General features: G+C 49.2%; 1 protein-coding gene across 3 annotated transcripts in view; it reads left to right on the top strand.

The window, feature by feature from the left end:
• The window catches only part of CCDC82 (coiled-coil domain containing 82), a 67459-nt gene that overhangs the window by 37114 nt on the left and 14629 nt on the right, over positions 1-15716 (top strand). The window contains exons 1-2 of one of the 3 annotated variants that reach the window (XM_056561523.1): positions 7280-7400; positions 13948-14478. In XM_056561523.1, coding sequence (XP_056417498.1) covers positions 13990-14478 — 489 coding nt within the window. In that variant the 5' untranslated portion in view covers positions 7280-7400; positions 13948-13989. Of the gene's footprint in view, positions 1-7279; positions 7401-13431; positions 13451-13947; positions 14479-15716 lie in introns of those variants that run through there. The other 2 variants (XM_056561524.1, XM_056561525.1) reach the window with 2 other exon arrangements.

Raw genomic sequence — 15716 nt, 5'->3', positions numbered from 1 at the left:
GCGCCACCTCAGAGATTGCGGGGGTCCCAGCAGGATCAGACATCTTATGCCATATCCTCTGAATAGGGGATAAGATGTCTAGGGGCAGAGTACCCCTTTAACTTGATCCTGGGATTGTAGTATCTGTAACGCTTTGTTCACCTAGTGGAATGTGCGCCCGGAAATGACATTCTGCACAGCAATGCATTCCCAAGCAGATTCCGCAGAAAGAATTGAAATGTCAATTCTTTCTGCGGAAGCTAGAAATGGAATCGCTGCGGCATATGATTCCGCCACGGAAATTCTGCCATGTGCACGATGAATCAGAATCCCATTGAAAACAGCAGGACTGTTTGAACGTGTGAACGTGGTCTAATGGAAACTGCAGCTGCAAAGGTTGGGGGGAGGGGGGGATAGGCATGTTTGACACGAGTCTCCTGTCACAATGGAGCCAAGGGAATGGATTATTCCTGTGCGTTTTAGCAAGGATTTGCCACTGTGCTAGTGCTTCCGTTAGACTTATCCATTGGCATCCTGCAGAAAATGGAATGCCAACGTGTACTGTAACTGATGCCATTCATTTTAATAGCCCAAAGGCGACTCCTTTTGGGACATATGCGCTAATTTCAGAGAACTGAAAAGCGTGAACTGCTGTGTTTTCCAGTCCTAAAATAGCGCATATGTCCCGGAAGGAGACACGTTTGGGCCATTAAATGGTTACTCCATTGGCCAGCATACGGAACTAAATGTTCTGAACGATGTGTTCGCGCTGCGGGGGTCGTCCACGCCCCTCGTGACGTCATGGCCACGCTCCCTCCATTCAAGTCTATGGGAGGGGGCGTGACAGCCGACCAAGGGGGAGATTCATTAAAACCTGTCCAGTGAACCAGGGGAGAATAGTGAGAGAAAAAAAAGACTGCAAGCGCCATCTTTTTCTGCTGCTACCCCCGCTACAAAAAACAGCGCCCGGCATCCCCAATGACTATAATGCAGGGGCCTCAAACTCAAATTATCTGGGGGCCACTGGAGGTAGGCTGGGCCGCATGCGCCCCTCACATATAATGCCCCCATCATGCGCCCCTCACATATAATCACATATACCCCCATCAAGCGCCCCTCACATATAATGTCCCCATCATGCGCCCCTCACATATAATCACATATACCCCCATCATGCGCCCCTCACATATAATCACATATACCTCCATCATGTGCCCCTCACATATAATGCCCCCATCATGCGCCCCTCACATATAATCACATATACCCCCATCATGCGCCCCTCACATATAATCACATATACCTCCAGCATGTGCCCCTCACATATAATGCCCCCATCATTCGCCCCTCACATATAATACCCCCATCATGCACCCCTCACATATAATCACATATACCTCCAGCATGTGCCCTTCACATATAATGCCCCCATCATTCGCCCCTCACATATAATACCCCCATCATGCGCCCCTCATCATCCACCAGCAAAAAAAAACAGCAGCAGTAGCACCCCCATCATCCACCAGCAACACCCCCCCCCCCCCCCATTCCTCCCCCTGCGGTAGTCGCCTGAACTGACAGATGATGGGGGTGCTACTGCTTGCATTAGGTAGGAAGCAGTTTCCCCACATTAGGTAGCCTTAGCACAGATTCCCTACATTACGTCAGTTTAGTGATGGGAAAAGACTGGTTTCCCCATCAAAAACCAAACCCCCCAAAAGTTGCAAAATTGTAGTTTTCTTATAAAAACATTTTTTGGTTTTATGGTACATGAAAAACAAGCCCTCACATGGGTCTGTAGGTGAAAAAAATAAGAGTTATGGATTTTAAAAGGAGGGTGAGATTTATTAAAACCTGTCCAGTGAACCAGGGGAGAATAGTGAGAGAAAAAAAAGACTGCAAGCGCCATCTTTTTCTTCTGCTACCCCCGCTACAAAAAACAGCGTCAGATGTCCCCAATGACTATAATGCAGGGGCCTCAAACTCAAATTATCTGGGGGCCACTGGAGGTAGGCTGGGCCGCATGCGCCCCTCACATATACCCCCATCATGCACCCCTCACATATAATCACATATACCCCCATCATGCGCCCCTCACATATAATCACATATACCCCCATCATGCGCCCCTCACATATAATGCCCCCATCATGCACCCCTCACATATAATGCCCACATCATGTGCCCCTCACATATAATACCCCCATCATGCACCCCTCACATATAATGCCCCCATCATGCGCCCCTCATCATCCACCAGCAAAAACCCCCAGCAGCAGTAGCACCCCCATCATCCACCAGCAGATAGGCTGGAGATAGGCTGGGCCACATGCGCCCCTCACATATACCCCCATCATGCGCCCCTCACATATAATCACATATACCCCCATCATGCGCCCCTCACATATAATCACATATACCCCCATCATGCGCCCCTCACATATAATCACATATACCCCCATCATGTGCCCCTCACATATAATCACATATACCCCCATCATGCGCCCCTCACATATAATCACATATACCCCCATCATGCGCCCCTCACATATAATCACATATACCCCCATCATGTGCCCCTCACATATAATGCCCCCATCATGCACCCCTCACATATAATGCCCCCATCATGCGCCCCTCACATATAATGCCCCCATCATGCGCCCCTCATATATAATGCCCCCATCATGCACCCCTCACATATAATGCCCCCATCATGCGCCCCTCATATATAATGCCCCCATCATGCACCCCTCACATATAATGCCCCCATCATGCACCCCTCACATATAATGCCCCCATCATGCGCCCCTCACATATAATCACATATACCCCCATCATGCGCCCCTCACATATAATCACATATACCCCCATCATGCGCCCCTCACATATAATCACATATACCCCCATCATGTGCCCCTCACATATAATGCCCCCATCATGCACCCCTCACATATAATGCCCCCATCATGCGCCCCTCACATATAATGCCCCCATCATGCGCCCCTCATATATAATGCCCCCATCATGCACCCCTCACATATAATGCCCCCATCATGCGCCCCTCATATATAATGCCCCCATCATGCACCCCTCACATATAATGCCCCCATCATGCACCCCTCACATATAATGCCCCCATCATGCGCCCCTCATATATAATGCCCCCATCATGCGCCCCTCATATATAATGCCCCCATCATGCACCCCTCACATATAATGCCCCCATCATGCACCCCTCACATATAATGCCCCCATCATGCGCCCCTCACATATAATCACATATACCCCCATCATGCGCCCCTCACATATAATCACATATACCCCCATCATGCGCCCCTCACATATAATCACATACACCCCCATCATGCGCCCCTCACATATAATGCCCCCATCATGCACCCCTCACATACACCCTTAGGTAGCCTTAGGTAGCCTTAGCACAGATTCCCTACATTACGTCACTCACTGCAGGCAGATGTAAGTAGTAGTTTAGTGATGGGAAAAGACTGGTTTCCCCATCAAAGACCAAACCCCCCAAAAGTTGCAAAATTGTAGTTTTCTTATAAATTTGCACTGGCAAAAATACATTTTGGGGTTTTAAGGTTCATGAAAAACAAGCCCTCACATGTGTCTGTAGGTGAAAAAAATAAGAGTTATGGATTTTAAAAGGAGGGTAGGGAAAAAACTAAATTGCCCTGGCTCTTAAAGGGGTACTCCAGCGGATAAGCTGTCTTATCACAGGGAGGGGGCAGGGGGTCCCGTTGCTGGGGAAGCATGCGATCTCAGCTGTAGTATCCCAGTCATGTGGTGTACGGAGCGAACTTTGCTGCGTGCCGGATGACTGGCGACTACTACCGCCACGCCCCCTCTATTCATGTCTATGGGAGAAGGCGAGATGGCTATGTACTCGCCGCCACGCCCCCTCTATTCATGTCTATGGGAGAAGGCGTGATGGCTATGTACTCGCCGCCACGCCCCCTCTATTCATGTCTATGGGAGAAGGCGTGATGGCTATGTACTCGCCGTCATGCCCCCTCTATTCATGTCTATGGGAGAAGGCGTGATGGCTATGTACTCGCCGTCATGCCCCCTCTATTCATGTCTATGGGAGAAGGCGTGATGGCTATGTACTCGCCGTCATGCCCCCTCTATTCATGTCTATGGGAGAAGGCGTGATGGCTATGTACTCGCCGTAACGCCCCCTCTATTCATGTCTATGGGAGAAGGCGTGATGGCTATGTACTCGCCGTCACGCCCCCTCTATTCATGTGTATGGGAGAAGGCGTGATGGCTATGTACTCGCCGCCACGCCCCCTCTATTCATGTCTATGGGAGAAGGCGTGATGGCTATGTACTCGCCGTAACGCCCCCTCTATTCATGTCTATGGGAGAAGGCGTGATGGCTATGTACTCGCCGTCACGCCCCCTCTATTCATGTGTATGGGAGAAGGCGTGATGGCTATGTACTCGCCGTCATGCCCCCTCTATTCATGTCTATGGGAGAAGGCGTGATGGCTACGTACTCGCCGTCATGCCCCCTCTATTCATGTCTATGGGAGAAGGCGTGATGGCTATGTACTCGCCGTAACGCCCCCTCTATTCATGTCTATGGGAGAAGGCGTGATGGCTATGTACTCGCCGTCACGCCCCCTCTATTCATGTGTATGGGAGAAGGCGTGATGGCTATGTACTCGCCGCCACGCCCCCTCTATTCATGTCTATGGGAGAAGGCGTGATGGCTATGTACTCGCCGTAACACCCCTCTATTCATGTCTATGGGAGAAGGCGTGATGGCTATGTACTCGCCGTCAGGCCCCCTCTATTCATGTGTATGGGAGAAGGCGTGATGGCTATGTACTCGCCGCCACGCCCCCTCTATTCATGTCTATGGGAGAAGGCGTGATGGCTATGTACTCGCCGTCATGCCCCCTCTATTCATGTCTATGGGAGAAGGCGTGATGGCTATGTACTCGCCGTCACGCCCCTTCTATTCATGTGTATGGGAGAAGGCGTGATGGCTATGTACTCGCCGTCATGCCCCCTCTATTCATGTCTATGGGAGAAGGCGTGATGGCTATGTACTCGCCGCCACGCCCCCTCTATTCATGTCTATGGGAGAAGGCGTGATGGCTATGTACTCGCCGCCACGCCCCCTCTATTCATGTCTATGGGAGAAGGCGTGATGGCTATGTACTCGCCGTCATGCCCCCTCTATTCATGTCTATGGGAGAAGGCGTGATGGCTATGTACTCGCCGTCATGCCCCCTCTATTCATGTCTATGGGAGAAGGCGTGATGGCTATGTACTCGCCGTCACGCCCCCTCTATTCATGTCTATGGGAGAAGGCGTGATGGCTATGTACTCGCCGTAACGCCCCCTCTATTCATGTCTATGGGAGAAGGCGTGATGGCTATGTACTCGCCGTCATGCCCCCTCTATTCATGTCTATGGGAGAAGGCGTGATGGCTATGTACTCGCCGTAACGCCCCCTCTATTCATGTCTATGGGAGAAGGCGTGATGGCTATGTACTCGCCGTCACGCCCCCTCTATTCATGTGTATGGGAGAAGGCGTGATGGCTATGTACTCGCCGCCACGCCCCCTCTATTCATGTCTATGGGAGAAGGCGTGATGGCTATGTACTCGCCGTAACGCCCCCTCTATTCATGTCTATGGGAGAAGGCGTGATGGCTATGTACTCGCCGTCACGCCCCCTCTATTCATGTGTATGGGAGAAGGCGTGATGGCTATGTACTCGCCGTCATGCCCCCTCTATTCATGTCTATGGGAGAAGGCGTGATGGCTATGTACTCGCCGTCATGCCCCCTCTATTCATGTCTATGGGAGAAGGCGTGATGGCTATGTACTCGCCGTAACGCCCCCTCTATTCATGTCTATGGGAGAAGGCGTGATGGCTATGTACTCGCCGTCACGCCCCCTCTATTCCTGTGTATGGGAGAAGGCGTGATGGCTATGTACTCGCCGCCACGCCCCCTCTATTCATGTCTATGGGAGAAGGCGTGATGGCTATGTACTCGCCGTAACGCCCCCTCTATTCATGTCTATGGGAGAAGGCGTGATGGCTATGTACTCGCCGTCACGCCCCCTCTATTCATGTGTATGGGAGAAGGTGTGATGGCTATGTACTCGCCGCCACGCCCCCTCTATTCATGTCTATGGGAGAAGGCGTGATGGCTATGTACTCGCCGTCATGCCCCCTCTATTCATGTCTATGGGAGAAGGCGTGATGGCTATGTACTCGCCGTCATGCCCCCTCTATTCATGTCTATGGGAGAAGGCGTGATGGCTATGTACTCGCCGTCACGCCCCCTCTATTCATGTCTATGGGAGAAGGCGTGATGGCTATGTACTCGCCGTCATGCCCCCTCTATTCATGTCTATGGGAGAAGGCGTGATGGCTATGTACTCGCCGTAACGCCCCCTCTATTCATGTCTATGGGAGAAGGCGTGATGGCTATGTACTCGCCGTCACGCCCCCTCTATTCATGTCTATGGGAGAAGGCGTGATGGCTATGTACTCGCCGCCACGCCCCCTCTATTCATGTCTATGGGAGAAGGCGTGATGGCTATGTACTCGCCGTCATGCCCCCTCTATTCATGTCTATGGGAGAAGGCGTGATGGCTATGTACTCGCCGTAACGCCCCCTCTATTCATGTCTATGGGAGAAGGCGTGATGGCTATGTACTCGCCGTCACGCCCCCTCTATTCATGTGTATGGGAGAAGGCGTGATGGCTATGTACTCGCCGTCACGCCCCCTCCATAGACATAAAGCACCAAGCTTCCGTGTTCCAGACGTCGCCACTGCCGACCCGTAGATCGCGGGGGGGCCCCAATGGCGGGACCCGCATGATCACACATCTTATCCCCTATTCTTTGGATAGGGGATAAGATGTTTTTCGCCAGTGTACCCCTTTAAGGCCAAACTGGGCTATGTCTGTAACTGCTTTTTCTGATTTCACTAAAAAATCTTATACATATATATACACAAACATTTATATAAAACAAACAAACATATTTGGTATTGCCCTGTGCAGAAATGCTCAAACTATTAAGTGATAATGTAAATGATCACGAGGAGAATATGGTGTAAACATTTGGCTTTGTAGAAGAAATGGCTCAGCCAGAAGGTAAATATTGTCCGAATATATCGGCAGGTGTGACTGGAGGCCAACACCGGTACAAACACCGGAACCTCATCGGCCGCAGCGCATGTCACAACACAGGCCCCGCCCACTGCCCCACGTCCCCGCCCTGTCACGCTGGAAAAGCGGCAACTACCTTACATTGGAGCACGTGGCCTGCTCGAGTGACGTGTTGATCTAGGGGCGGGGCCGCCGAGGGGCATGCATTGATCATACGGATGTCGTCGCTGTCGATCTTGGGCTCTGCTCGTCACGTGAGTGCTTCTTATTAACCCCTGCCGTACTAAATCCCGGAGTTTGCGGTTACAGTTTGTAGAGACGCGGTGTGTGTGCGGGGGGCTATGCGCGGTGCTGATTCTGTATGAGATGAAGTAATGTGAGGGGGAGAGCAAAGAGCTGCTGCAGCGTCCAGCGTGTCCTGAACATGGCGGAAAATTATATAAATAGAAATAACATTAGTAGTCTACCCCATATAATACCCCTCCTGTACATGACACCCCATGTAATACCCTTCCTGTACATGACACCCCATATAATACCCCCTCCTGTACATGACACCCCATATAATACCCCTCCTGTACATGACACCCCATATAATACCCCCTCCTGTACATGACACCCCATGTAATACCCCTCCTGTACATGACACCCCATGTAATACCCCTCCTGTACATGACACCCCATATAATACCCCCTCCTGTACATGACACCCCATATAATACCCCCTCCTGTACATGACACCCCATGTAATACCCCTCCTGTACATGACACCCCATGTAATACCCCTCCTGTACATGACACCCCATATAATACCCCCTCCTGTACATGACACCCCATATAATACCCCTCCTGTACATGACACCCCATATAATACCCCTCCTGTACATGACACCCCATGTAATACCCCTCCTGTACATGACACCCCATATAATACCCCTCCTGTACAGGACACCCCATGTAATACCCCTCCTGTACAGGACACCCCATGTAATACCCCTCCTGTACATGACACCCCATATAATACCCCCTCCTGTACATGACACCCCATGTAATACCCCCTCCTGTACATGACACCCCATATAATTCCCCCTCCTGTACATGACACCCCATATAATACCCCCTCCTGTACATGACACCCCATATAATACCCCTCCTGTACATGACACCCCATATAATACCCCCTCCTGTACATGACACACCATATAATACCCCTCCTGTACATGACACCCCATATAATACCCCCTCCTGTACATGACACCCCATATAATACCCCTCCTGTACATGACACCCCATATAATACCCCTCCTGTACATGACACCCCATATAATACCCCTCCTGTACATGACACCTCATATAATACCCCCTCCTGTACATGACACCCCATATAATACCCCTCCTGTACATGACACCCCATATAATACCCCTCCTGTACATGACACCCCATATAATACCCCCTCCTGTACATTACACCCCATGTAATACCCCCTCCTGTACATGACACCCCATATAATACCCCTCCTGTACAGGACACCCCATATAATTCCCCCTCCTGTACATGACACCCCATATAATACCCCTCCTGTACATGACACCTCATATAATACCCCCTCCTGTACATGACACCCATATAATACCCCTCCTGTACATGACACCCCATATAATACCCCTCCTGTACATGACACCCCATATAATACCCCCTCCTGTACATTACACCCCATGTAATACCCCCTCCTGTACATGACACCCCATGTAATACCCCTCCTGTACAGGACACCCCATATAATTCCCCCTCCTGTACATGACACCCCATATAATACCCCTCCTGTACAGGACACCCCATATAATACCCCTCCTGTACATGACACCTCATATAATACCCCTCCTGTACAGGACACCCCATATAATACCCCTCCTGTACATGACACCCCATATAATACCCCTCCTGTACATGACACCCCATATAATACCCCTCCTGTACATGACACCTCATATAATACCCCCTCCTGTACATGACACCCCATATAATACCCCCTCCTGTACATGACACCCTATATAATACCCCTCCTGTACATGACACCTCATATAATACCCCTCCTGTACATGACACCCCATATAATACCCCCTCCTGTACATGACACCCTATATAATACCCCTCCTGTACATGACACCTCATGTAATACCCCCTCCTGTACATGACACCCCATGTAATACCCCCTCCTGTACATGACACCCCATATAATACCCCTCCTGTACATTACACCCCATATAATACCCCCTCCTGTACATGACACCCCATATAATACCCCTCCTGTACATGACACCCCATATAATACCCCCTCCTGTACATGACACCCTATATAATACCCCTCCTGTACATGACACCTCATGTAATACCCCCTCCTGTACATGACACCCCATGTAATACCCCCTCCTGTACATGACACCCCATATAATACCCCTCCTGTACATGACACCTCATATAATACCCCTCCTGTACATGACACCCCATATAATACCCCTCCTGTACATGACACCCCATATAATACCCCTCCTGTACATGACACCCCATATAATACCCCCTCCTGTACATGACACCCCATATAATACCCCTCCTGTACATGACACCCCATATAATACCCCTCCTGTACATGACACCCCATATAATACCCCCTCCTGTACATGGCACCCCATATAATACCCCCTCCTGTACATGACACCCCATATATTACCCCTCCTGTACATGACACCCCATGTAATACCCCCTCCTGTACATGACACCCCATGTAATACCCCCTCCTGTACATGACACCCAATGTAATACCCCCTCCTGTACATGACACCTCATATAATACCCCTCCTGTGCAGGACACCCCATATAATACCCCCTCCTGTACATGACACCCCATATAATACCCCTCCTGTACATGACACCCCATGTAATACCCCTCCTGTACATGACACCCCATGTAATACCCCTCCTGTACATGACACCCATATAATACCCCTCCTGTACATGACACCCCATATAATACCCCCTCCTGTACATGACACCCCATGTAATACCCCCTCCTGTACATGACACCCCATGTAATACCCCTCCTGTACATGACACCCCATATAATACCCCCTCCTGTACATGACACCCTATATAATACCCCTCCTGTACATGACACCTCATATAATACCCCCTCCTGTACATGACACCCCATATAATACCCCCTCCTGTACATGACACCCCATATAATACCCCCTCCTGTACATGACACCCCATGTAATACCCCCTCCTGTACATGACACCCCATGTAATACCCCTCCTGTACATGACACCCCATGTAATACCCCTCCTGTACATGACACCCCATATAATACCCCCTCCTGTACATGACACCCCATATAATACCCCTCCTGTACATGACACCCCATATAATACCCCCTCCTGTACATGACACCCCATATAATACCCCCTCCTGTACATGACACCCCATGTAATACCCCCTCCTGTACATGACACCCAATGTAATACCCCTCCTGTACATGTCCCCCCATGTAATACCCCTCCTGTACATGTCCCCCCATGTAATACCCCTCCTGTACATGACACCCCATGTAATACCCCTCCTGTACATGACACCCCATGTAATACCCCCTCCTGTACATGACACCCATATAATACCCCCTCCTGTACATGACACCCCATATAATACCCCTCCTGTACATGACACCCCGTATAATACCCCTCCTGTACATGACACCCCGTATAATACCCCTCCTGTACATTACACCCCATATAATACCCCCTCCTGTACATGACACCCCATGTAATACCCCTCCTGTACATGACACCCCATGTAATACCCCTCCTGTACATGACACCCCATGTAATACCCCCTCCTGTACATGACACCCCATATAATACCCCCTCCTGTACATGACACCCCATATAATACCCCTCCTGTACATGACACCCCATGTAATACCCCCTCCTGTACATGACACCCGATGTAATACCCCTCCTGTACATGACACCCCATATAATACCCCCTCCTGTACAGGACACCCCATATAATACCCCTCCTGTACAGGACACCCCGTATAATACCCCTCCTGTACATTACACCCCATATAATACCCCCTCCTGTACATGACACCCCATGTAATACCCCTCCTGTACATGACACCCCATGTAATACCCCTCCTGTACATGACACCCCATGTAATACCCCTCCTGTACATGACACCCCATGTAATACCCCTCCTGTACATGACACCCCATATAATACCCCCTCCTGTACATGACACCCCATATAATACCCCCTCCTGTACATGACACCCCATATAATACCCCTCCTGTACATGACACCCCATGTAATACCCCCTCCTGTACATGACACCCGATGTAATACCCCTCCTGTACATGACACCCCATATAATACCCCCTCCTGTACAGGACACCCCATATAATACCCCTCCTGTGCAGGACACCCCATATAATACCCCTCCTGTACATGACACCCCATGTAATACCCCTCCTGTACATGACACCCCATGTAATACCCCCTCCTGTACATGAAACCCCATATAATACCCCTCCTGTACATGACACACCATATAATACCCCCTCCTGTACATGACACCCCATGTAATACCCCTCCTGTACATGACACCCCATATAATACCCCCTCCTGTACATGACACCCCATATAATACCCCCTCCTGTACATGACACCCCATATAATACCCCCTCCTGTACATGACACCCCATATAATACCCCCTCCTGTACATGACACCCCATATAATACCCCCTCCTGTACATGACACCCCATATAATACCCCTCCTGTACATGACACCCCATGTAATACCCCCTCCTGTACATGACACCCGATGTAATACCCCTCCTGTACATGACACCCCATATAATACCCCCTCCTGTACAGGACACCCCATATAATACCCCCTCCTGTACATGACACCCCATATAATACCCCTCCTGTACATGACACCCCATATAATACCCCTCCTGTACATGACACACCATATAATACCCCTCCTGTACATGACACCCCATATAATACCCCCTCCTGTACATGACACCCCATGTAATACCCCCTCCTGTACATGACACCCCATGTAATACCCCCTCCTGTACATGACACCCCATGTAATACCCCCTCCTGTACATGACACCCAATGTAATACCCCTCCTGTACATGACCCCCCATGTAATACCCCTCCTGTACATGACACCCCATGTAATACCCCTCCTGTACATGACACCCCATATAATACCCCTCCTGTACATGACACCCCATGTAATACCCCTCCTGTACATGACACCCCATGTAATACCCCTCCTGTACATGACACCCCATATAATACCCCTCCTGTACATGACACACCATATAATACCCCTCCTGTACATGACACACCATATAATACCCCTCCTGTACATGACACCCCATATAATACCCCCTCCTGTACATGACACCCCATATAATACCCCCTCCTGTACATAACACCCCATGTAATACCCCCTCCTGTACATGACACCCCATGTAATACCCCCTCCTGTACATGACACCCCATGTAATACCCCCTCCTGTACATGACACCCCATGTAATACCCCCTCCTGTACATGACACCCAATGTAATACCCCTCCTGTACATGACCCCCCATGTAATACCCCTCCTGTACATGACACCCCATATAATACCCCTCCTGTACATGACACCCCATATAATACCCCTCCTGTACATGACACCCCATGTAATACCCCTCCTGTACATGACACCCATATAATACCCCCTCCTGTACATGACACCCCATATAATACCCCTCCTGTACATGACACCCCGTATAATACCCCTCCTGTACATGACACCCCGTATAATACCCCTCCTGTACATGACACCCCATGTAATACCCCTCCTGTACATGACGCCCCATGTAATACCCCTCCTGTACATGACACCCCATGTAATACCCCCTCCTGTACATGACACCTCATGTGTTACCCCTCCTGTACATTACACCCTATGTAATACCCCTCCTGTACATGACACCCCATATAACACCCCTCCTGTACATGACACCCCATAAAATACCCCTCCTGTACATGACACCCCATGTAAAATTAGCCCCTATACAACCCCGTATATGGAAAAATAAGAAAGTTGTAGGGGTCAGAAGAGAACATTTTAAGCATACTAAAAATTATATATATTTTTTAAGATATAAGGGGGAGATTTATCGGAGCGTGCTGAGGAAAAATGGAGTAGTTACCCATAGCAACCAATCAGATAGGTGTGTACCCCTATAGTGTGTCCTGCAGTCAACGTATAGTGAGTGGCAGTACTGTGGCACCAAGCACGGCCAGTACCTTCGATAGCCACCCCGCATCCCCTTCAAGTACATCAGTAACTAAAAAATTCTGATAATACAATTTTACAAAAAAAAAATTATCAAAAAAATTTGGGCGGGGCAATGAATTTACAGTTTCGATTTTCGGCCAAGCACAGCCTAAATTTTCGTTTTCGGCCCAAAATTTCCCTAGTTGTAACACAACAAAGAAGAGTATGTATTGCCAGACAGGTAAGGGAAGGGGAGCCTGTGTGTGTACTCCTAATGTCAGCCTGAGGATTCATAAGTGAAGTGACTCTGAGGGCCGCCCTCCCTCTATTCAGAACATTAGAAAGGGAGAGAATTGACCTTAAACTACCCAGATGAATGTATGTTGGTTTAATGCCGTAAAACTGTATATTTTATTTATTTAATTTATTTATTTATTTTTTGTGATTTAGGGCAAGTGTTTTTTTTTCTAAATTGGAGCTCCCCCTGTAAACATGAAGGTGATCTCTAAGACCTATGACACCAGGCGGAAAAGAAAAGCGGACGAATCCACTGCGACCTCCAGGGTGGACTGGAAACGTACCAAGCGCGACAGCATCTCCCATATTCTGGACTCCGACGAGTCTTATACGTCGGAAGAAGAAGAAACGGGGGAAGAAAGTGACGACAGCACCGAAGAGTCAGAGGACCAACCAGAAGAAACCACACATGATGAAGAAGATGGAGATGAAGGCCGCATCAAAAAACCCAGACTGAAGAGCAGGTCTGCCACCATAGATAGTGAGAGCAGCTCTGACAGCGACGGACCCGCAGAAAGAGTTAACGTCAAGCGGAGCTGTGTTATCAAAGAGGAGGACAGCGATGGAGCGCAGGATGAGGAGACCAAGGCTCATAACAAGAAACAGAAGAGGATGGAGAAGCTTAAAGCACTTGCCAAGAAACAAAGGTCGCGAAGCCGGAGCACCCGCTACGAGGAGACTGAGGTAAACTTATGTCAGTGTTTCCCAACCAGGGTGCCTCCAGCTGTTGCAAAACTACAACCCCCAGCATTCCCAGACAGCCTTCGGCTGTCTGGGAATGCTGGGGGTTGTAGTTTTGCAACAGCTGGAGGCACCCTGGTTGGGAAACACTGCCTTATGTATTCCATTTCTTAGGCTGGGTCCACACTACGTTTTGTCCCATACGGGAGCGCATACGGCAGGGGGGAGCTAAAACCTCGCGCTCCCGTATGTCACCGTATGCGCTCCCGTATGTCATTAATTTCAATGAGCCGGCCGGAGTGAAACGTTCGGTCCGGTCGGCTCATTTTTGCGCCGTATGCGCTTTTACAACCGGACCTAAAACCGTGGTTGACCACAGTTTTAGGTCCGGTTGTAAAAGCGCATACGGCGCAAAAATGAGCCGACCGGACCGAACGTTTCACTCCGGTCGGCTCATTGAAATGAATGACATACGGGAGCGCATACGGTAACATACGGGAGCGCGAGCTTTTAGCTCCCCCCTGCCGTATGCGCTCCCGTATGGGACAAAACGTAGTGTGGACCCAGCCTTAGGCTGAGTTCACACTACTTTTTTGCCATACTGTTTTCAATCCGTTTTTCTAAAGAAAACCGTATGGCAAAAAAACGGATGGAACAGTATGGAAAAAAGTAAACCGTATGCGTTTTTAAACAGTATACTGTTTTTAAAAGTGCGTACAGTTCCGTCAGTTTTTATTTTTTTTAAAACCCATACGTTTTTGAAAATTTTGTCCATTTTTAATGGGAGGGGTCTTGGGTGGGAACTTTAGGATTCAAATGCGCATGTGCAAAGTATAAACGTATATGTTTTTCCCGTATGGAACCGTATACATGTGCGTTTCCCATTGACGTCCATGTTAAAAAAAAAAAAAAAAAACGTATGCTGTTGCAGTACGGTTTTTAAACCGGAGACAAAATCGTGGTCAACCACGGTTTTGACTCAGATTTAAAAACGGTACTGCAAACGCATACGTTTTCTTTTTAACATGGACGTCAATGGGAAACGCACATGTATACGGTTCCATACGGGAAAAAAATATACGTTTTTACTTTGCACATGCGCATATGAATCCTAAAGTCCCCACCCAAGACCCCTCCCATTAAAAATTGACAAAATTTTCAAAAACGTATGGGTTTTTAAAAAAATAAAAACTCACGGAACTGTATGCACTTTTAAAAACAGTATACTGTTTAAAAACGCA

Source organism: Hyla sarda, chromosome 2 (assembly GCF_029499605.1).
Source record: "Hyla sarda isolate aHylSar1 chromosome 2, aHylSar1.hap1, whole genome shotgun sequence".
Taxonomy (NCBI): Eukaryota; Metazoa; Chordata; class Amphibia; order Anura; family Hylidae; genus Hyla; species Hyla sarda.
Note: the sequence above shows the minus strand (reverse complement) of the source record. Positions and strands in the feature narration are given on the sequence as shown.